A 23,289-nucleotide genomic window follows, 5' to 3' on the forward strand; every position below is an offset into this window, starting at 1 on the left:
ACATATGTGGCGTCGGTTTGATACGCGGAGGGAAGGCACAAACTGAAGCGGATAGCCGAACAGATATGACCACATAAATAGGAAGGACATAAGCGGAGTCGTTAGAATGTTAGCTACAATAAATTTTCGAATTATTTATGCTAGTTCGGCCGCTAAATGTAGGGTATGCGTTCTTCTGCGCACGGCTACATAAATATGTCAGCTTATCGCCAAATCACCAATAATGCACTCGCAGTGTTCTTGTTTATCTACAGAAGCGTTTCATATATTCCTTTTCTCAAGAAAGGCCTAAGTTAAAGTTATGGGGGAGGTGCATAAATATATTGTGGTATACATGGCATCTGCCCACAACTGAAAACAAGGATGCATATGTCGCAGAAGGAAAATAAATACAGGACAAGAAAAAGAATTTTCGTAGGCGCGCTGTAGAAATGTCGAGCTGAAGGGCTAAGTTGTAGTGAATTGGTTTATAGAAGACGATCCTTCACCTGTAACTGCGAAGCCACTGAATCATTATACTCTGGACTGAAATAGTATAGAGAGCGCGTCATCACCGTTGCACATAACCAAAGAGACTAATTTTCCCATTATGTTATTTAGACACATGCAGCCAATTACCAATCCAAGCAGCATCAGCGCCGATAATGCGGTTCCACGAAGTTCCGCATAGCTTGTCAGGACCCTGAATTCACATAACCTCTAGGGGACGCAGCCACATTCACATGGCGTAGATGAGACATACCTTGAATTGCAGAACTTGGCATCGCCAATACTTTTTGACAATTCCGCCACGGATTACCAACGCAAGTGATTGTGATTATCATTGGCGTCCCCCATAATTTCTCACAAATACCGCAACGAATGACAAACGCGGCATCCGACTGCCGAAGTTATAGGGTTGCATGACTTAAACGCGACTGATCCTGAGTGCCGTTGTGCAAGATTCTAACGCAAGTGGTCCTGATTGGCGTTGGCATCTCCCACAATTTCTTACAAATACCGCAACGAATGACAAACGCGTCATCTTTCTGCCACAACTATAGGGTTGCCTGAAGTAAACGCGACTGATCCTGAGTGCCACTGTGCAGGGCTCTAACGCAACTGATCCTGATTGATCATCTGATGTGATCCTGAAGTGATCACCTTGCGCTCGTCCCCATCTTGCATGCTGTCTCTACAGTGAACGGTTTCGTTATGGAAGACTTCTCCCCGATATCTTCAGGAGTGCAACGATCACACCAAGAAATCCATAGTTCATGTCATAGAATTAGGAGTTTTGCCTCTGATCCACCTTATTTGCCTGAAAGCAAAGTTCTCACCCAGCGCTTTCTTTCCGCGGATGCCCCAGTTTCTCCTTATTCCTTCTCTCTTTTGTTCTGCCAAGTATGCAACTCTGCTAAAATAAGTGGACTTCGTTGACATAGCTGCATGCTTTCAAAAAATTCAGTTTTTTTTTGTTGTTCTTCCTGTGAACGTCCTTGAAAACGCACTTGTCGACTTGGCCACTTAGTAGGCTATGAATGAGTCCTCCCGATAGAAGCAGCTCGTCCCTCCTGAAGGAGTAGGTTGCTCTCTGGTGGAATGTATGCCGTCTAGAATATCGATCACAATTTAAAGTGTGGAGATGCTTCGGGGAACACCTCAAAGTCGCATCTGCGGGTCTTATAGTAGATTCTTGATCTTTTACCACTTTCTCAGTATTTCTGCAGTGTTTCCTGTTTCATTTCTTTCTCCTTTTTTTTATAAAACTTGGAGTGTACTGGAATTTCGAACGGAGGCCGGCTGCCCACTCACCTTGTGCATCCGTGTCTTTTCCCTGAAACCTCCACTGAGCTGCACTCCCAAGAAGCAATATGTGAAGAGCAAGAATGCGTAGCTACCTCATGAATACCGATTCTTCGGTTTCGGGTATGCTTTTGCGCGACTTGGTTTGGTATTTTTGGGGAAAAAGGGTTCCAAAAGAAAATGCGAACCAGAGTAAAATACCATGGAAAAAAAAGGGAGACTTTTCGCTCTGAGCGCCCACCACTAAGGCCCCAAGCGCATGCCTTTTTGGCAACTCTTTCGTTGGCATCTCACGTCCCGCCCCGTTTTCAAGCCTGCCCAACTACGAAAAAACTGAAGCATGTGCCCAGTAGGTTTTTTCTGCTGTCACTTTCCTCTTCAGTACATTTTCTTTTCATTTTAGCAGTCGCTATTCAGTTAAAGTTTACCTCCGCCATGCCTATTTCATCTTGAACCTCCTCGTCACTCCGGTGTTGTGCCAGAAAACCCATACGTCTCGCGTTTTATCATTGTACCTGGAAACGCGCATCACGATGAGTAAAGCTTTCTTGTCAGCCTTCCGATTGCCAGGCCGAGTACATCGATTTCAAAACCATTAATGCTCATTGTGACTTTGTCATGCCAAGTTGCATGCCCCTCTCGACCATCCTCTTCATTAAGGAGTCTGTAGCCCCATCTTGTGGTTCTTTCAATACCAGGTACAAGAAAAAGGCTCATTTCTCGCCCTCAGAATTCAAGGTGCCATCAGGTGTATCAGGTGCAAATACATTGGCTGCACGTCTACACCGATGGCTCAGTGACACAATAGTTATTTGTGCTGTGTGGTCGTCTCAGGAAGGAGCACAGTTCTAAGACATAAGACATTACTCACCAGACGTCTTCGATGGGTGCAGAATGTACTCTTCGTGATACAACTTGTTACACCCTTCTTGAAAACGCCAAGAAAAGGTTTCATTTCACCCACTAAAAAGCAGTGCTCCCAAATTTACGCATCGCTCTTCGTCGTGGCAGCCCTGAATAACGTTCGACATATATCATTCAGCTATATCACTGAACGAGTAAAACTGCTCGAAAAAGACGGGACGTAAGAAACACACAGGCACAACAAGGCGCACTGCGCCTTGTTTGCGCCCGTGTGTTTCTTACGTCCAGTCTTTTTCACGCAGTTTGACTCGTTCAATTAATATGAACCAAATAGCCCTTCAGAGTGTATTACTTCAGCTATATCATACCATGATTAATTGAGGACATGACATTATCTACAAATCGCTTCCTTCCTGGACACAGTAACATGAATCACAAACACAGATGAGACGAATCCACGCGAATTCCCCACCACGATGGAGTCTGTGTACCTGTCCCAACCAACTTCTACAATCTCTGGACCCTGACTTCTCGGAGCACGCAGTATAGAAACAAACTTGAGTGGAGCTATCTTCCAAGCAGAATTTGTCGTTATCAGTCATTTTAAGAGTGGACGTTTTAATGCTTTGTGGAGCGACAGTCTACTGTGCAAGTGACGCGCTTATTTTGAGCGCATGATAGTGCCTAGCCTCACTGATAGTTTCTATGACGTTACAACGGTGTTTTGTGTATCCCAGAGTATTGTCGTGTCATCGCGAACTGCAGTGTGTCTTCCGGTGTTCGCTGCATCTGCCAACTGTGAATTGTGTCACGCTAAAATAGGAGTAGTACATTTGACCTGCTTAAAGAGCGATATTATGTATGGTGCTACGCTGTCAGATATCCGTGCTTGATGGCAGCGCCTAAGAGTCGGCAACTAATTCATCATCTTAACCTGTCGTTTTGCCGAGCAGCTTAAACTCGCTTTATGGTAACCATATGGCCTCGAGCTGTTGCGTCGCTCGCAGCTGTCTTCATTCGATGCAATTCGCGTTTAGACGTTCTGATGTAGTGCTTGGTCGTCCCCGAATTCTCCCAGCCTCATAGACCACCCTCTATTCTTATGTACTGTACAGGTCGTACTACTGATACCGGCTCATCTTGCCCGATCTGCTAAAAAACCTTATGTGTCGTCGGAGTACAAAGTAATTCCAGAGCAAGTTTAATAGGTGCTTGCGAAGGAGGTGATTCAGAAGGCCATTAATATTTGACCTACAACGTATGCAAGCGTTTTTTTTTTTCCCGATTGCTGCTTGCCGCCCGAGGCATGAAGTCCAGGACGTTGTCCATGGCAATTTAGTCTGTTTCGGCGCTCTTACAGCGCTTGGTGAAAGTTGTCTTCGGGTCTGCCCACTGTTTTGTCCCTCAGACTACCGAAGAATGCAACATATTTAATTCGAATCACTTCATCAGATTGGCTTCGCCAATTCATGAGGCCAACTCTGCTCTCCTACCTGTTTCTCACAAGCACACCGGAATACCCAGGGTTTTTGTTTTTCTTGACCTCGTATCGAAAATCCAGATTCTTGAAAGCCTTTAGAACTGCAACATCCCATAACAATTTCTTATAAACCTCCTTGCTATTTACAACTAGGATTCGATGAAGGAGGCCAACCTCACGAAACTAGAATCGGTTTCGAGCCATAACGTCCCCGACTCTATATGTAGGTAAACGTGGGAAGCTAATGACAATTGATTCTAATAATATGCGCCTCGGGCAAAGTACGCAATATGGTCTATCATTTGCACACGCAATAATTCTGTTCGTTTAAAAACGGACTTTTACATACGCCACCTATCCATGTCAGGTGTATACTTGCCTGTATCATCAGGGAATGTCAATATTTTTTCCCGCAGGTCTGGACGTATTGATGTGCAGTTCAGCCGTTTGCCTCAACACCTACAACTTGACTTCTTACAGTCAACTGAAGCTGGACTTGATCTTAACATAGAGTAAAAATTTTCGCAAACATTGATGACCGAGAGTCGCAAGCTTTCTTGGCTCGTGCGAATATCTTTTTTTTTTTTTTGTTTACATTTACTTCGTCAATGAGCCCTGTCCAGTTGAAAAATTTAAAAATATCGACCCGATTTCAGTTTTTTAAAGGCAAAGCTCACACATCCTCCGAATGCGTTAGTCTGAAAAGCACTGAAAACTTGATGATGTTTTATCCTGGAGTTGTGGCTGATGATAACAGGCATTTGACCAGTAATGGTGACTATTGCTTCTGGCCGTTGCTTCTAAAAATATGCCTTCGGTCGTCAAGTGCCCACAGGGCATACTGTCAGCAGCGGAAAAGACGAGGGGCCAAAAGAAGTACAACAAAGAACCAGAGCTGACTGGTTGAGTATGCTAACTTATTAAACGACCCTATAAGTTAAAACGAATTAAAACGAAAATATTAATATTTAATTCTGAACAAATTGTTTCGAGTGGTATTTCATACATTTCTTTTCGTAATTTTTGCAGGCAAGGCCTTGCATTTCAGGAGCATTCTTCAGTAATAATTCTTTTTGTTCTTATGTTCTCACTAATTAAGGGAATTAGCTACTATTGCGTTTCAAATCTACTCCATAGGTCATGCGGGTCGAAACTTGTTCGCAGCTTCCCATTTTTCACTAAGACAAATAGTTACATCCTCCATGGGCTGTGCGATATTTGTGTAAATAGCAGAATTGCGACTTAGCGGAAATAATCTTTTGTGGCAAGGCAAGGCAAGACGCCCTCATATGTCGGCGTGCATAACCTGCCGTGCAGAGCAAAATTTCATGCCTATTCACTTTATTAACTTCTGACGTTACACCGTAAACCACTTATAATAAAAGCTCACACCAAGCACAGCTCTTTTCCCTTTCTTTCTTTCTTTCTTTCTTTCTTTCTTTCTTTCTTTCTTTCTTTCTTTCTTTCTTTCTTTCTTTCTTTCTTTCTTTCTTTCTTTCTTTCTTTCTTTCTTTCTTTCTTTCTTTCTTTCTTTCTTACCTTGCTTACTTCTCTCGCTCCTTCTTTCTTTCTGTTTTCCTTCTTTACAAGCGCTGTAACATCAGAGACCGTTTTAAATAAAGCGAAGCGCAGGCTTCAGCTCCCGTTCTGAATTAGTGCCTGTAGTTCCGAATAAAGCATTGCGTTCCTGTCAGCAGCATGCTCCTGGAAACTTTCTCCAGGAACTACACTGAAAGAACTAATAATTCACGAAGCTGCATGTTCTCGAGGGCTCGGATATGAAATCATTTGCAAGAATGCCTATATTTGACGTGCGGCAAACGACCTAATCAAGAAATGGGAAGGCCTCAGGAAATGTTGCTTCAAGGTCAGAAGTTTCATTTCCTACATACGTGGTTGTGTCGCCTAGGTTCCTGGGTGTTTGCATCTTATTTGTTTTGTGCAGCAGTGTGCCATAGAGGAGAGTCAGTGGAATTCATTTCTTCGCTGTCTGAGGCTCTGAGCGACATAAAATGTGAGCTATCATGAAATGTTTCTCACAGATGTTTACAAACTGCCTCCGCTCGGAGAGAGCGGCGTCTCGTGTCCACTAATATCTATGCAGCGCCCGCACAAGCTTGTATTGTTTGTTGAAGCACCTACCTCAAACAGAAGCAATGCTGCACGCAAAGGACGCTGTGATACATTTCTTCCCCAGTGGCAATTTCCGTATTTAGTTTACAAATCACTTATTACAGTTTTGAAAAAGAGATTGACATTGAAACGTCGCTTAAAGTGTCGGAAGAACATCTGTTAAGTTTGAAGAATTTACTTGCAGTCTCCCTTGTTGATATTTTACAGGTGTTTGTCATAGGCATGACTGTCTACAAGCAGGTAAAACAGGCTTCAAGATAGCTCAACATATCCATGACACCCTTCCACTTTAAATCTGCATGCCATCTCGCTATGAAACCTATTTTCCGTCCGACATAGTTACTTGCATCACTGGAGAAACGAGCGTCGCAATTTCGCATCCTCTCTCGAGTAATGCCACGCCATCAGGCCACAAACGCTTGAAAGTGTTGGTGGTTCTTATTTTCGCCAAAGTCGAATCTAAACACAAGCGCTGAGAGCATGTAGAGACAATGAAGAAAGCTCGTTGGGACGTTGAGACAAAATATGCAATGAATGGTAGGCAGTTTCAGCAGCCCGCTGCAGTGAGGGAGGTAGTGGTTCCGATCCCCACGACGACGGATATTCAGCCGTCTTTCAAACGAGACACGATTCCCCCAAGGCCTGGTGTTAGGCTTTCCACGGCAAAATGCGTCAGAAAAAGGCCTTGGGTTAAGCCTTTGAAAACTGAACATCCGTTTTAGGAGGGAGATAAGGCGGGGGGGAGGGGGGGGGGGAGGCGAAAGTGCCTGTTACTTCCACTTTTTGAGAGTGCTGAAAGGTAGCGATTTTCAGCGATGCTTCTTTCTAGGCAAAAATTACCTTCTAAATGCGCCACTTCGATTTTTGCAGGCTCTGTAGGAAATTTGTTGAGCCGCTAAGCACAACCTATTCACCGCACAGAGAAATCGACACATGCCAGCTGCGTACAGAAGGTTTCCTCACTGTGTGAAATGTAAACAATGACATGCGATGACAATCATGCTACATGGAGAAATGAAAGCGTCTAATTCGTGGCGCTGCGCAGGAGAGAGAATATTTTATGCGAATTCTTGCAAACCGACCATGCTCTGAAAAGCTCCAGCAGCCTTGGAGCTCATCGTTTATTCTTTTCATTTACTATCTCCCAGGAAACGGTCAATCTCGTTGGGGGGACAACACTTATTTTCTGCCGGTGTTTCTTAAGACCACGTAAGCAATCTGTGCTGATTCCTCTTCCGCGCAGCAAAGTCGTGCAATGCGGGGAAGAGTGATGAGCTATCATTTATTCAAGGCCTTAAAGTAACGAAAATATCACCAAAAAAACCAATCGTGCACCCACGTCCCCCTCACCTTCAGCTAAACATTTTCCATCTAATATTCAGCTACTTCCCGGGCATCGATGCAGGCCCATGTTTAAGGATGTTGTACTAAACCATTTTGTGCTAAAGCTTTTCTGTGTGATCTATCTTGCCAGCAGTGGTTGCTATACTCGGTTTCATACATCAAGTGAAACACTGCCAAAGCTGGAGCTGCTGTTTTTGCTCCCCGCATCCACGATGAAATATAGTGCCTGCTCTTAATGAGAGGAAATAATAGTTGCTTTGTCTGCAAGCTTAAAACATCTTACATTTGCCATCAACTTCATAAAAAGGGCCTTTTCTAGGGAAAAAGAATCGGATTCGATGAATTTATATGTTTTGTGTGCCGTTTTCGTTCGTGTCGCGTTTTCGGAGCCCCGCAGCCCTGCCAGCTGTGCCCTCCGCAGCGGCATCCAACGTAACGACTTCGACTGCCTCTTCGGAGCGGAATTTTTTCTATAAGATCCGCACTGCGATGTCCAGGCACGCAAAGCAAGGTTTTTCAAGCGTGTATGCTTGGAATAGACCGCGTTTCCGCAAAACCACTTCGGCCACAAAACGAGCGCGTAGTGGTACGCCAACTTTTTTTTCTTGCGGACTATTTGCGTAGCTTTCGCTGCGTTGCACCTGATGTTTGAAATGAAGTATAGAAGTTGAGTGTGCTGGACCTGGAGCTACAAGGCTGCATTCACGTTTTATTACCGCGAACAGTTTATATCTTTTTGTTTTGTTGCTACTGGCAGCCACCCGAGTGCGGCCTTACCACCTTGCTTGTACAGCACAGGCAGAAATTTTGTTTACGCTCATAGACTTTTTAGTCGGGGAAATTGAAATGTTTGAACGTGAACGAGCGGGAAATGGTGTGATCTTCGTGCATCAGATGGGTGTTAATGGTTAGAAAGTGTGTAAAGAGAGGTAATTAGCCACCTGAAAAATTCCGACAGCACTGTAGAATCTGTAAAGCAGAAATGTGAATGCCTGAGCGTCACTGCTGAACACGGTACATCATGCGCCTCTCGTTGAACTCAACCAGCGTTCTGTTGAACGCATCAATGCTCACCGGAGTTCTATAATTGGCTTATAGGAAAGGAAAGCCACACCATCGGTCACTTGTGGAATTCCACTGACACATCTCGCGTATAGCACAGTAACGCTCACGCTTACGCATTTCTGCGGTGCATATTCGGCAGTGGTCTGAAAATTTTGTTTCAGCAAGTCAAATTTCTCAATATTTTTTTATTCAATAGCATGATTAATTTTAGGGTTGTGGCCGCGATAGAAGAAAAGGGTGTATCTTTGGTAGTGCTTTTAACATCAGCGAGCTTCTACCACAATATGGGATTCTTGCACGGTCTAGAATCATGATATTGTCGGACAGATTATTTATGCGGCGTTAGGTAACAGCACTCGGCAAATATCCCGCCATTAGACCTCGTTTCAAGGGGAAGTCTTGCACCAGTATAACTATAGCGCATAAAAGAACATCTCTGTCCAGCAGCGCTTTTTGTCTGATAAGGATTCCAGAGAGAACCCTACCTGCAACTTTGTTTATCACCATTTCGGCTCAGCGCAGATTTACAGGGATCAATCTGCGGTATGGACAAGTATCCGATATTAGTGTCCGATGTCGCGAGGATACATTTTGCATCTTCCCAGCGGAGACAGACGGTCAGTTATCAAGTGAGCTGAGGGCATTGTAGTGTGTGCATCAGCTCAACTCACAGGACAGGCATTGCTGTTTTACGGTGAAGATTGCGAAGCAATCAACGGCGTATTGATTAGGGATCCTACATGTCGCGCTGACCTCCGCTTCACTGCGCCTGACATTCCGACACTGACACCTTGCGGAGCGAAGCCACGGCGTAATCTTTACCTAAGCTCGATGTCCAGGCAGTGAATTACAAGAGAGCCCTCAACCTGCTTCAAGACAATGAAATGCTTTCTTTCTTTCTTTCTTTCTTTCTTTCTTTCTTTCTTTCTTTCTTTCTTTCTTTCTTTCTTTCTTTCTTTCTTTCTTTCTTTCTTTCTTTCCTTCTTTCTTTCTTTCTTTCTTTCCTTCCTTCTTTCTTTCTTTCCTTTTTTCTTTCTTTCTTTCCTTCTTTCTTTCTTTCTTCCTTTCTTTCTTTCTTTCTTTCTTTCCTTCTTTCTTTCTTTCTTTCTTTCTTTCTTTCTTTCCTTCTTTCTTTCTTTCTTTCTTTCTTTCTTTCTTCCTTTCTTTCTTTCTTTCTTTCCTTCTTTCCTTCTTTCTTTCTTTCTTTCCTTCTTTCTTTCTTTCCTTCTTTCTTTCTTTCTTTCTTTCTTTCTTTCTTTCTTTCTTTCTTTCTTTCTTTCCTTCTTTCCTTCTTTCTTTCTTTCTTTCTTTCCTTCTTTCTTTCTTTCTTTCTTTCTTTCTTTCTTTGCACAGGCTTCTTCAGTACACCACGAAGAAAGGTTCCTTGGCAGGCATTACAGGGCAGAGTTGAGAAGGCACCCATGACGGTTTTTATTTTCGTGGGGACGGCAACCACAACACTGCTGCCAGAACACATTTTCCGATTTGATAAGCAAGCTGAGGAGCAGCAAAAAGTGGCTTCCGAATGAGAGGAATGGCACTCAATCAGCTAGTCGTAGTCGTAACACAGGAAAAGCTGTCCCAACAAGGTTGTCATATCAGATGTATAGTTGTAGTGCCGGCAGCTTTAACAGAGACGACGTAGATATGACCTCATAAGTGATTGCACGCCGACTTTTATGTATTTGAAAGCCTCGTTTCAGCTACTTTAATATATAATTTTAGGGCAAAATGGTGGAGATTTACTGGTGCACTGTTTTATTCGTTCCATATCAAACCGTTTACATGCATATTTACAAGGATGCATGAAATCGGAGCGGTGACATTGAAAGTTTTCGCTAATGTCTTTCATTTACTTTTGAAACCACCCGTGCATATCGTTTAGTGAAAAAAAAAAAAAACCTATGAGTCACAATAACTTCAGTTTTCTCACACTAAACTCGTACAAATTTCATATCATCTCGTACAAATATCATTCAACATATGAGAAATATGAGATTGCATGACATTTTTATGAGTTTGGTATCAGTTTATTATGAGAAATCTGTATGAGGTTATTGTGACTCATACGGTTTTTTCACAATGCACTAGTGCTGAAGTTTATTAAAGAAAATAGGTGTGTGCGTTTTGTGATATGTCATTAGAACAAAGCATTGCGTTGTAGTGTTAGATGCAGCGAACATCAGGATTTGGATTACGCACGAGTTCAAGTTAACTGCATAAAATGACACGCGATCCAGATCACTCTCACGTGACCATTAATGTAGTCTGTGAATTCAGGAGAGGGGTTAATGCAGTTCCGTTGCATTTTAAAAGATTAGTACCGCTTTTTAGGAAGAATAATAAGCCAAGGCCTCACCTCATGCTGTGCTTAAGTCTTCTCACCATTCTTTTACATTTCAATTGTATCGACCTAGTTTCACTTTGCGCGCACACCAAAGTCAGCAGGTGTTTGAAGAGTGCTTATCTGGCAATCATAAAATAAATTTATTATTTTTACAATGGCGGAAACCTTGCGAAGAGTTATTGCGTCCAGAAAAAAAAATTCTTTTAAGAAACGACCATTTAATGTGGTCTTCCCAATTCTGTCTTACTGGATATTGGTTTACTTCATCGAAGTAGAGCGTTCCACTTCAAGATTGTTAAAAGTCACTCAGTAGGTTTCGTTTTCAAAAAATATTAGGACAGAGATTTGTCGCTTCAGATTACATTAGGGCATCAAATAGTTTTTTTAGAATACATTTCGTGGTTAACTGGCCCGGGACAGTATGGCAGAGGAATGATTCCACCGGCGGGGAAAAACTGTCCAATCTGGTTTCACGGCTTATCGATTTCACGGAGACTTTAAGCTCCTCCACATTATTTACATCATTTGATTTCGTAAGCAAGGACTTTACTGTTTATTGCAGCATTTTTAATCCCGTCTAATGGCATGCCATTAAAATGTCGAACCGGAATTTTCCGGGTTCGCGTCTTTCTGGTCTAGCTTTGATTTGGGCCCGAAGACGCACTCCGTTCCGGTTGAAGCGTCCTCGACCCTGCCTGAAGCGGTCGAAAAGAGTTCGAGTTGGTTCAGAAAAAAAAAAAACGGGGGTGCTTTTTCTTCACCCAAATTTTTCTCTACCGAGTTTTTCCGGTCGCATTGTATTATGAATGTTAAATATTCTTACTGTTCTTCTGTATGGTTTTTGTAGTCAGATGTTGTGGCGAAGCGAACATTAGTGTACACTCCACAAAACGTTTTATAGGAGCGGGCAATAAGCAAAAATGCTGTGATTGTATCCCTTTGCACATAACCGACTAAAACTGTCGCACGCCAAATGCAAGTTGAAAAAATAATTTTTCCTGCTACGTAATTTGGGCACCTAAAATTTCAAATCAGTGTTAATTTTACTCTCACATTAGTTTACACTATTAGCGCTGCATTTTGTGACCGCTCCATACGCAATTTATCGGATTAATAAAAGACGAGTATTAGACGAATAGTTAGTTCTAGTGTCAGACTTTGGATCCCGAAAACAGCGCAGTCTATGCATTAGGAATGTCATTTTTTTTGTTTGAGCTTGCTTTCCGAGCAGAAAATGAAGGTTAACGTTTTTTTTTTTTCGCCTGTGCTTCTGTCTTACTTCTATTTGTACATAAGTAGAGTTAACCGCCGGAGACCCAGTGAACAGTTTCTAAAACTCATCATTATATGACAAGCTTATATTTATAACATTATTGAGGACCAAACCGGCTGCCAGCCGGACGTCGTTTGCTGTAAAGGTTTCTTATTTATGTGGTAATTGTCTCAGATTTATCAATTATACTTTTGTTAACGAAGTACTGTACTAAGTGAAAAGGACGACGAAACACACGCTCAAGACGATGCCAAATTGGTTTCTCAAGCCGCGAATATGTAAATTCATTACACCGTAATAGAAAGGGTGGCACTGTGATTTCTAAAATGGAGCTTGTGAATTAATGCACTCAGCAGCAATTGCACTCGGCGCCTTCTCCACCCCGCCTTTACATTTAAACATCTGAGCTTACTCATGGCGTTGTTTACCTTCCCGAGGGAATTAAAACAAGGACACATCGCGTGGGGGTGAAATAAAGACAACACAAAGGTGGAAATCGACTAAAAGAATAATCTTCGCTCTAGGTTCAGGTAGAACTGATGAAACGTCCGGAAATACTTGCTCATCATAAACCTTGCCACCATTAACCTCGACTTATCATTCTGAACTCTGGTTCATTCAAGTTGCATTTGCTGGCGTCGCATCTTATACGGCTGCTGTGAAGGTGCCATGCGTCTCATTGCGACGTCGTCGAACAATAAACAAATGAAATTTATTTTCGAGAAATATTTCGGAGCCGATTCGTTATTTAGTTTTTGAGTTGCATATGAGTATAAGTTGTATTACAGCGCGAACCACAAGAAGGGACGACTACAGACAGAGTGAAAAGAGCACTGTTGTCTGTCGTCGTCCCTTCTTGTGGTTCGCGCTGTAATACAAGTTAGATATGAACTAACTAGCCCGCCAAGCAAACGTTGTGAGTATAAGTTTTATTTATCTCTTTTTCATTTGAACTTTTGAATGTTAGGCTATAACTGCACTGCCTAGGAGAGCTCTGGAATGATGCAACTTTTTTCATGGGCAGAGCCATCGTGCAGCGCAGCAGTCGCCCGCGTTTGGGATGATACAATGGCCCGAGAACGAACATCGGTGCTATATACGTAGGAATATATTTTACATTGTTCTGCTCAGCGTTTAGGAAAAACAGTTTTTGAAAATCACCGCAGAATTTGCGGTGTGCAATAAAAAAAACAAGAAAAAAAAAACAACAACAATCAAGGTACGTTTTGTGCAAATATAGGCGGGTCCCTTCAAAATATCTAAAGCTATACGCTTTGTTATATATATATCCTACTGAAAAACCAAAAGTTCTACGGGGCAATAACCTCATAAAATCTCATTTAATCGCATAGAGTGTCATACGGTGCACATCATTATCATAAAATATCGTGCATAATTTATGATAATGTTCAAGAAACTATGAGAACTTATGCAATTCTATGCGAATTGTACGTGATTTCTTATGTGAATTGTGTGAGATTGTGTGAGAAAATGCGAAGTTATTGCCCCTTACAGTTTTTTCAGTATACTTATGCCAACCGCACAGAAAATGCCCTTCGTCTAATCCATTCCCACAGTATTCTCTCGGTGCCCAAAATAATTGACTACAGTTTATATACCCTAATTTATAAATCTGGTAAAGATTTACTTTCATTTTCACTAATTACTAATGACCAAATAACGCATCTCACTGACACACATTTCGTGAATACTAAGAATTTTTCACTGCCTAAACCAAGCACTAGTTACGAAAGCAAACAGCTCAATTCTCCTGTACCACTCTTTAGAATTCATTACTACGTTCTAATAAACAATCAATAAACATTTATGCCTTTAAGTCCGCTCTTCGCCAGTTTTTCAGTTCAGTTCAGTCGTTCAGTCGTGTCCGACTCTTCGTGACCCTATGGACCACGTCACGCCATGCTTTCCGTTCTCTCACTATCTTCCTAACATCACATAACTTCATCTGCAGTGCCTCGAGGATGCCATCTAACCATCGCGTTCGCTGCCTACCCCTTCTCCGGCGACCCTCAACCTTTCCCAACATCAAATCTTTCTCCAGCGACTCCTCTCTTCTCATCAGATGACCAAAGTAGCTGAGCTTTAACTTTAGAATTTGACCCTCCAATGAGCAGTCAGGGTTTATGGTCGACAATATCGACTGATTTGATCTTCTGGCAGTCCAGGGAACTCTCAAGAGTCTTCGCCAGCACCACAATTCAAACGCGTCTATTCTTCGGCGGTCAGCCTTTTTCACAGTCCAACTCTCGCCCCCATACATCACAACTGGAAAGACCATCGCACGAGTTATACGGATCTTGGTTGGCAGACTAATGTCTCTGCTCTTTACTAGGCGGTCAAGGCTAACCATTGCTCTGTTTCCCAGAAGCAGGCGTCTCCTAATTTCATGGCTGCAGTCTCCTTCCGAGGTAATCTTGGAGCCCAAGAAGAGAAAATCTGTCACAGCTTCCACTTCTTGTCCATTGATGCTCCAGGACTTGATAGGGCAAGACGCCATGATCTTTGTCTTTTTAATGTTCAGTTTAAGCCCAAACTTCTCACTCTCTTCTTGTACGCGCATCAGAAGTCTCTTGAGTTCCACTTCACTTTCTGCCATTAAAGTGGTATCATCCGCATATCTAAGGTTGTTGATACGTTTTCCAGCAATCTTCACTCCAGCTGAAGACTCGTCCAGGCCGGCCTTCCTCATGATGCACTCTGCATATAGGTTTAACAGGCAGGGCGACAGTATGCAGCCTTGCCTCACTCCTTTCTCAATCGGAAACCAATCAGTAAGACCATGCCCAGTTCTGACTGTGGCCTCTTGCCCTTCATACAGGTTCCTGAGGAGACAGATGAGGTGAATTGGAACTCCCATCTCTTGGAGAGCTTGCCACAACCTGCTGTGATCTACGCAGTCAAACGCTTTCGCATAATCAGTAAAACAGAAGTAGATGGGTTTCTGGAACTCTCTTGCTTTTTCCATGATCCAGCGAAGGTTGGTAATTTGGTCTGTAGTTCCTCTGCCCTTGTGAAACCCAGCTTGCACGTCCGGAAGCTCCCGATCCACATACTGCTGCAGCCTACATTGGAGGATTTTCAACATCACCTTGCTAGCATGCTAAATAAGCGCGATCGCGCAGTAGTTGGAACAATCTTTGGCACTACCTTTCTTTGGAATGGGGATGTAAACTGACCTCCTCCAATCCTGTGGCCACTGCAGGGTTGTCCAAATCTACTGACATAATGTACGCAGAATGTTAACAGCGTCATGGTTGAGGTTTTGAAGCAACTCAGCTGGAATGCCATCAATTCCGCTAGCTTTGTTCTTAGCAAGGCTGGCTAAGGCCCATTCAACTTCACTCTTCAGGGTGCTCGGCTCGAGATCAGTAATCACAACCGTCTTATGTTGGGTTTGCACACTCGGGTCCTTCTTGTACAGTTCCTCTGTGTATTCCTGCCACCTCTTCTTTATCTCTGAGGCTTCAGTGAGGTCCTTGCCTCGTTTGTCCTTTATCACGCCCAGCTTAGCACAGAAGCTTCCTTTGATATCTTTGATTGTCTATTACAGAGCTCTTGTGTTCCTTAATTGGCTGTTGTCCTCAACTGCTTGGCACTGTATGTTCAGGAAGGCATTCTTATCTCTCCTTGCTTTTTTCTGAAAATCTGCATTGAGAACCTTGTATCTTTCTCTTTCCCCCATAACTTTTACCATCCTCCTTTCCTCAGCTATTTGCAAAGCCTCTTCAGATAACCAGTTTGCTTTCTTGCATTTCTTTTGCTTTGGAACTACCTTAGTAGCAACTTCTTGTATTATATCACGAACATCAGTCCACATCTCTTCGGGTTCTCTGTCTTCTAGATCTAATTCTTGAAATCGATTCCTCACTTCCACAGCTTATTCTAATGGAATTTGATTCAGATCATACCTGAAAGGCCTTCTAGTTTTCTGCGTTTTCCTCAATCGAAGCTTAATTTTGGCAACAAGAAGCTGATGATCCGTGCCACAATCGGCCCCAGGCCTTGTTTTTACTGCTTGCATAGCGCTTCTCCATCTCTGCCGGCAAAGAATATAACCGATCTGATTCCTGTACAGACCGTCCGGTGAAGTCCATGTGTACAGGCGCCTCTTGTGCTGTTGAAAATGAGTATTCGCTATGGTCAGGTGTTTTTCTTGACAAAACTCTACTAGTCTCTGCCCAGCTTCATTTGTCTCACCAAGACCGAACTTGCCTATAATTCCGGATATTTCTTCACTCCCGACCTTAGCATTCCAGTTGCCTATGAGAAAAACGACGTCTGATGATGGGGTGCGGTCTAAAAGGCATTGTAGGTCCGCATAAAATCTCTCAACTTCAGCTTCTTCAGCAGTAGTGGTCGGTGCATAGACTTGGATAACTGTTATGTTGAATGGGTGACCTTGGATCCGAAGTGAAATCATTCGGTCGTTTTTGGGGTTGTACCCTAGCACTGCTTTGCCCATTCTTTTGTTTACTATGAGAGCGACCCCATTCCTTCTCTTAGATTCCTGGCCACAATAAAAGACATAATGGTCGCCGGAGTTAAATTCTGCCATTCCGGTCCACTTGAGCTCGCTGATACCCAAGATATCAATGTTCAATCGGTCCATTTCTCGCTTGACGACATCCAGTTTACCTTGTGTCATAAATCTTACATTCCATGTTGCTATGTGATATATCTCCTCTCAACTTCGAACTTTCCGGTCGCTTCCCGACGCATCCACAACTGAGCGTCCTTTTGGCTTTAGCCCAGCCGCTTCATTCGTCCTGGAGCTACTAGGAATCGCCCTTTGTTCATCCCCAGTAACATGTGGGACGCCTTCCAACCTGGGGGGGCTCATCTTCTGGCGCCATATTATTAATGGTATTGTGACTGGCCATAGGGTTTTCTTGGCAGGAAATACTGGAGTGGGTTGCCATTACCTTCTCCAGTGAATCACATTTTGTCAGAACTCTCTGCCATGACCTGTCTATCTTGGGTGGCCCAACACAGCAGAGCTCACGACTTCATCGAGTTTCGCAAGCCTCTCCGCCACGACAAGGCAGTGATCCATGAAGGGGTCGCCAGTTTTTACTATCAACCTAAAAGCATTTGCGAGATACATTGTTCGTGCGTTATTTTGTATTTCATTTTATAATTTATTATTGTGTTTTTTGCGTGTCTGATTCGAGGTGCTATTATTTTATTCAAACAAAAGCTTTTTTTTTTTTTTTTTTAATTCCACATGCTTCTCTCTCTACAAGCCATTGATGCTAAATACTGTGGAATTTTTGTAACTGTTGACTGTACATTGTTTTTTCGGTACTTTTTACAGGAAATCCCGTCAGCAGTCCCTGACTTTGGAACCTTCTTCTGTATTGTTTTTTGTAAGATATTTTCGGCTACGGTAAAAATATGGCTAGCAGCCAGTTCGAAATGGTTCCTCCGATTTGTTGCTGTTCAAGTTCAATTCTAAGCTGGCGGGAAAGTCGGGCTTGATTGGATTCATGTTGCGGGCAAATATTTGAGTTTGGTTCAGGTTCGATATCTTGGTCTAAGCTGCCTTATTATCATACCTGTAGATCACGATGCAACACTAACGCCTCTGATAATGACCTAAAACTGACACTTATTTGCACGAATCTCGGGGGGCCCCATCTTTCATGCAATTATCAATGTTCTCCATATTGAGTAATTCTACACCAACGGAACTTATGCTGCAACCTTGATCACATTGGTGTTCACTTTGACGTTGTAGGTGACCGCTAAATAATTTGCAGTCTCACCAATCGGTCATATATGACCGATGGCTGGGACTGCAAAATAAAGAAATAAATATGCATGGATATGCCCACGCATATTTGTTTCTTTTTTTTTTTGTCTAAAGTTTCGGCCGTTCGAGAATGCTGTAAAATTAATTGGGACACTCATTTCTCTGAATGGTGAAAACATCATTGTCCTCTCCAACAAGTACTACTCTCTTAGTTGCTTGAGTTGTTTCCATATTTTTGACTTTATGTCAAAAATATGGATGGTACTCATCGGTGGTACTGGCCCAGTACACCGCTCGTATGTCCTCCTTTTTTGTGATATGTGGATGGAATGCTTCATAATTTATTAGTGTGGAGTTAGATGGGTGGCGTAGCATGTATTTCATCCGAAAAGTGATGAATATGTGTTTTCGGCAAATTTCACCGGGTATTTTCCGCGAAAGTGCCCAATCCGTCTGCTGTCACCGCGAAAAGGGGTGATCCGAAAATCAAAGCATCTATCGGTTTCAATACCGCATTTTTTTTTAGAAAACGCGCGAGCCCAGAAGGCGAATAACAAGATTAAAGAAGTAATAAACATTAGGATTGATGTTTTAAGCATTCAGTTTTTGTGTAGTTGTGACAACTCGTTTCAGCGGCACTTCGAACCTACAGTACACATGACGTATAAGGCACGGAAGAAGCTAGAAAAGCAAATGACTGATTCTGTAGAGAAGCCTGTAATGGTTATCGAACTTCAGTTCTGTAAAGAAGTCGAGAAAGAAGTCACATAAACGTGCAAGGCAAATTTTAACTTTCTTTTTCAAATTCACTATCATCATCATCAGCCTTACTATACCCACTACAGGGTGAAGGCCTCTCCCATATTTCTCCAATTAACCCAGGCAGGGTTGTATTCACCATTTGTAATTAAATATAATCCGTAAGAGCTAAAAATAGCCTTTGTTTGTAGGCGTCTGAGGGTCGTGTCTTGCTCTCGGTCCAGTTCGGGGCGAGGGGTGGAGTACGTGCATATCAGCTCACGATAAAAGTGTGTAATCTCCGTGTGTGAGAGTGCCGCCTCGGTGATAGATCTGCTCCCGATAGATCTCTCCTACCCCTGTTGGTTAAGCCGCGGGCTAGACGGTCGACTCCCTGGTTTCCGGAGTTACCCGCGTGAACCGGAACCCGTACGTGATTGATGTTGTGATCGAGAGTTCGGTATCGCAGAATTAGCGTTGCGAGCGCGCTTACAGAACTTTTGGCGAAATTTTGAACGGCGCTTTTTGAGTCGCTTCGAAAAGTTTTGGTGTGAGGATCCGCGAGTTGGATAGCTACTTCCTCTGCACCGTATAAAGCGCTAGATTGAAGGTTATCGAGTTGATGAAGGTTTACTTTGGAGTGCTCATACACACCACGTATGTTCCATGATTTAAATCACGGTCCTCTTGCATTCTAGGCGTACGGCTGCCAATTGAGTGATTAACTTTTCCCCTCTTTGCCCACGTATACTTTTGTGTTTTTTACCTTTTTATCTCCAAATTTTGGAGTAGCAGCATTAAGAAAAAAACATATATGTATGCTGAAGGTTCTTTCCCTGCTTTAAGCGATGTCTTGCACCTAGTTCACACTTCCTTGAAATGCAATTTTTTTGTCATTCCTTTCTGCTTGAGTGCGTAAAGAGAATTTTTTGGCATTATGGGGCCCCATAGATATATTTGTTTCATTGCGTCAAGATATGTGATGAGTAAAGGGTTTCTGACATATTTATGGTCGAAAAGCTTGTTTATAAGTAATTTTGTAAGTCGTTTTTGAAATCACTAAATTAGAAGAAATGAGCACGACTTTTTCTCCGTCAAAGATGCGATACGCTAAAGGTGCTGAACAAAAGAAATAGTTCAAGGACGAAGCGAACCCACTGAAGTGTGTTCCCCAACTTCCTGTCCAACATCTTGCTCGTGTGCACAACTTCCTTCTGGTTTTATTTTGATTATTTCTCTGCGATCACGTATTTGCTGAAGGAGTATCGGATAGAAGCTTATATTGGCACCGCTCTGTAGTGTCGTACTCATCAGTATTAGTTTCGATGGGAGCTTTGCGGTCAAGAGTACGTCGCTTTCTCAGAGCTATGCAGATTTAGCGACTCGCTTTGTTACCCCAGCCTCATCAATGCCTCGGCTTCTGAATTTGGACAATACTGCTCTCCATTTATCAAGAAAAGAACAGCTCCGGCGCCGAACACGTCCTCTTATCGCTGCGTGTCTGGTAAACCGCCCCCGCGCGTTTCACCCATGCAGATGAGGTTGCGCGTTGGAGGATCCGGGTAGGAGGATCCGGGTTGGAGGATCCGTGTCGGAGTTGCGGGTCGGAGTCCTCCATTTTCCCCGTTGTGGAAAAATGTATACTTCCTAGTAACGTGTGGACCATTAAGGAGGAAGAGCCCGTGGTCAGAGTGGTGGAATGCAATGCATGAGAGTGGTTGACTCAGAGATAATTCGGACGGTGGATACCGTGAAGGAGGAGGGCGTGACTAGAGCGAAAGAATGCCGAACCAGAGATTGGATTGGCAGGGGAAGACACCTAGTGGGCGTGAACGTGGAAAGAAAGGGAGAGTACGGCAATCGTTGAGGAATACAGAACATTCATTTCTCGGAGACCGCTACGGGAGGCTAAGCAGTGAATACTGAGGGTCAGCGCCTGCAGTGCCATACGAGGAAACACCTTGCGAGGAAACCAAAAACTCAAGTTTTATAGACGTTTGAGTATTATCTTCAGTTAATTGATCATTTTATCAATACTGAACAAGAGGGAGAATGAAACACTTGTTCAGTACCAACGCCTGTTTCTCGAATGGCGCTCAGTAGAGTGACAAAATGCTCCGTCAAGGTGGAATGTCTAAATTAAAAATGTGTTGAGTGACAAAAGTTGGGGTGATGATGAAAAGCGCAAGCAATCATTCCATTTCTTCGTTGCGGAAAAAGTTCTATGTGCAAAAATAATCAAGGAGAAATCAAGCAAGGCCTCAAGAAAGTGAGGCAAAAAATATCGAAAATAGACCGAGGCACTGACAAATTCATTCGCTCCAGTATATACAAGTACAATATGTGCCTCACGGCACACCTCCAGTAAATAGATTTATGAATAATGCCAGCTTTGGCTGCTATGTTCTCTGGGAGTTCAGTGCATTGCACCTGACGTCACATACTGCTCTCACTTTAGTGGAAATCACTTGAATTTTTGGTTTATCATACTTGTGTCAGGTAGGGGTTCGGAATTTGTGCAATAGAGATTTATCTGGTTACTAACTGCATAATAACAGCGCAACCTATTCGACATTTACCTGTTTTATTTGAGCAATACGTCGCTGAAGGTGCACTCTGTTGATATCGTATTTATCTCTGTCTGTTTGGGCTATCGCAGTGCCTTGCAGATGGGGTAGAACCGAAATAAGCATTAGACTTCCACTTAAAGCAAATATATAGTTATTGATGTCGAAAATTTATAAAGGCGAGCGCTAATGCAATTCCTAAAGTCGGCAGGTATTGGAAATAGTTCGCGGACATACTTTTCGTCACTATGACTCTGTCCTTCTTCCCGTCCTTCATATTTTCCGGTCTTTTCATGCCTCTTCTGCACATGTACTGGGTTTGGAAGACGCCATCGCTATGAACATTGCCATAATCACTGTAGACATCATGACCCGAGTTAAGGACACTGCAGGAGAAATGGGTCTCCCTATGGCATTTATTATAATATTTGAATAGTTCATTTAATTTTCAGTGTAATGTGCAGCATATTGTCAACTTGAAACCGCTCCCTAATAAAATTAGCTCTCTCCGGTAGTCTGTCGCCGGTCGCAAGTAAGCTTTATTAACCTTACCTTTATCTTTCTTTATCTTTCTCTTCTTACTTCTTCCTCTGAGTCTCTCTGGTGACGAGTTTAAAAGAAAATTCCTCATCTGATATAATGACCTCGGATATTTCATCGGCGGAGTGACCTTACTAAATTTCAATTATCGAGGTAAGCCGTCTGTCTGGCGCACAAAAATATCCTGGAATAAACTATATCTGTTGATTATCCGCGTCAATATCCAATGGCTGCAAAATGATCCCGTTGTGAAATTACCAATTTCATAATCGCCAAGTTCCTTCGCGAAGAAAATTGAAAAACACGCATGGCATGAGCTCTTTATGAGGCCTACCTATGGACTTCGGGCAATTCGAGAAGGCTGAAAATTGAGGCAAACTCGTCCTCGTTGATGTAATTGTTCTTCAGGCGTTACGAAACTGTCGATGTGCAGAAATGACGAGGTCGATTTTGGTGTATGAAAGCGAGCCGGCGGATAGTATTGGATTCGAGCAATCCGGAAGCTCCTCGGATAGCGTCAAGGAAGCGACGCAAACTCAACATGTAATAACTGAGCAGTCATGTCCTGCGAGCACAAAGAAATGTATAAATAAAATATTAGTTGCGCAATGTTCCGGTTGGAAGCTTCGCATTTCGTCATTTCTGAAAGAACCATATGTTTGCTCGCACGAACCTAATTAAGCTTTGGCGACGAGAGGGATGTCTTTGTTCACGATAAGTGCCGGGGAATTGAACAGGAACCATGCGGCCCTCAGGAATCGTTTACCGGTTCAATCATGGCGAGTTTTGAACCTAATCTCAGCAGCTCCTCACTCGAAGTGCAAATTGAACGTTCACATTGGCTAAGAAATCCATCTTAATTGCCACTTATGCACTCATAAAATTTGCTTGCATATTGGTTTTTCGCAGTGTCGATGAAGGCGACAAGCAAGTCGCCGGTGTGCTGTGCGATGTCAGGGCACGTTAAAGAACCCCAGGTGGACGAAATTTTCGGAGTCCTCCACTACGGCGTCTCTCATAGCCCTAGTTGCTTTGGGACGTTAAACACCACAGACCAAACCAAACCAAACCAAACCAAAAAATGGTTCTGGTAATTTAGTTCTATAGCGCATCAATGACTGATCGTCCTTATTTTTAATAATAAATAATAGTGAGGCAATGAGTGCAGCTCGTCTAGAAATTCCGCTGCGTGTAAATTTGCCTGCAGTGTTAGAGGTTCTAATAGTCCCTAATAAATAACATACAGAGACATCGAGATGTGTTGACACATTCAAAAGTCGTAACTCATTGCACAAGTCATTCTTTGGAACACACGAAAGTCAGTTTGCAGTTGGCAGTAAGGCGGAATTCTAATGCTGCTGTTCAAAGTCCGAGCCCTGT

At 43.0% G+C, this 23,289-nt stretch overlaps 1 protein-coding gene across 1 annotated transcript in view; it reads right to left on the reverse strand.

Annotated features, from left to right (window-relative positions):
* LOC146179185 (corticotropin-releasing factor receptor 1-like) overlaps positions 1 to 23,289 on the reverse strand; it is a 111,892-nt gene that overhangs the window by 29,550 nt on the left and 59,053 nt on the right. The window contains exon 3 of the mRNA XM_084580141.1: positions 1,780 to 1,833. Within this exon, the coding sequence (XP_084436267.1) occupies positions 1,780 to 1,833 (54 nt within the window). The remainder of the gene's footprint in view (positions 1 to 1,779; positions 1,834 to 23,289) is intronic.

This window comes from Amblyomma maculatum, chromosome 9 (assembly GCF_055883805.1).
Source record: "Amblyomma maculatum isolate TAMU_Amacu chromosome 9, ASM5588380v1, whole genome shotgun sequence".
Lineage (NCBI taxonomy): Eukaryota > Metazoa > Arthropoda > Arachnida > Ixodida > Ixodidae > Amblyomma > Amblyomma maculatum.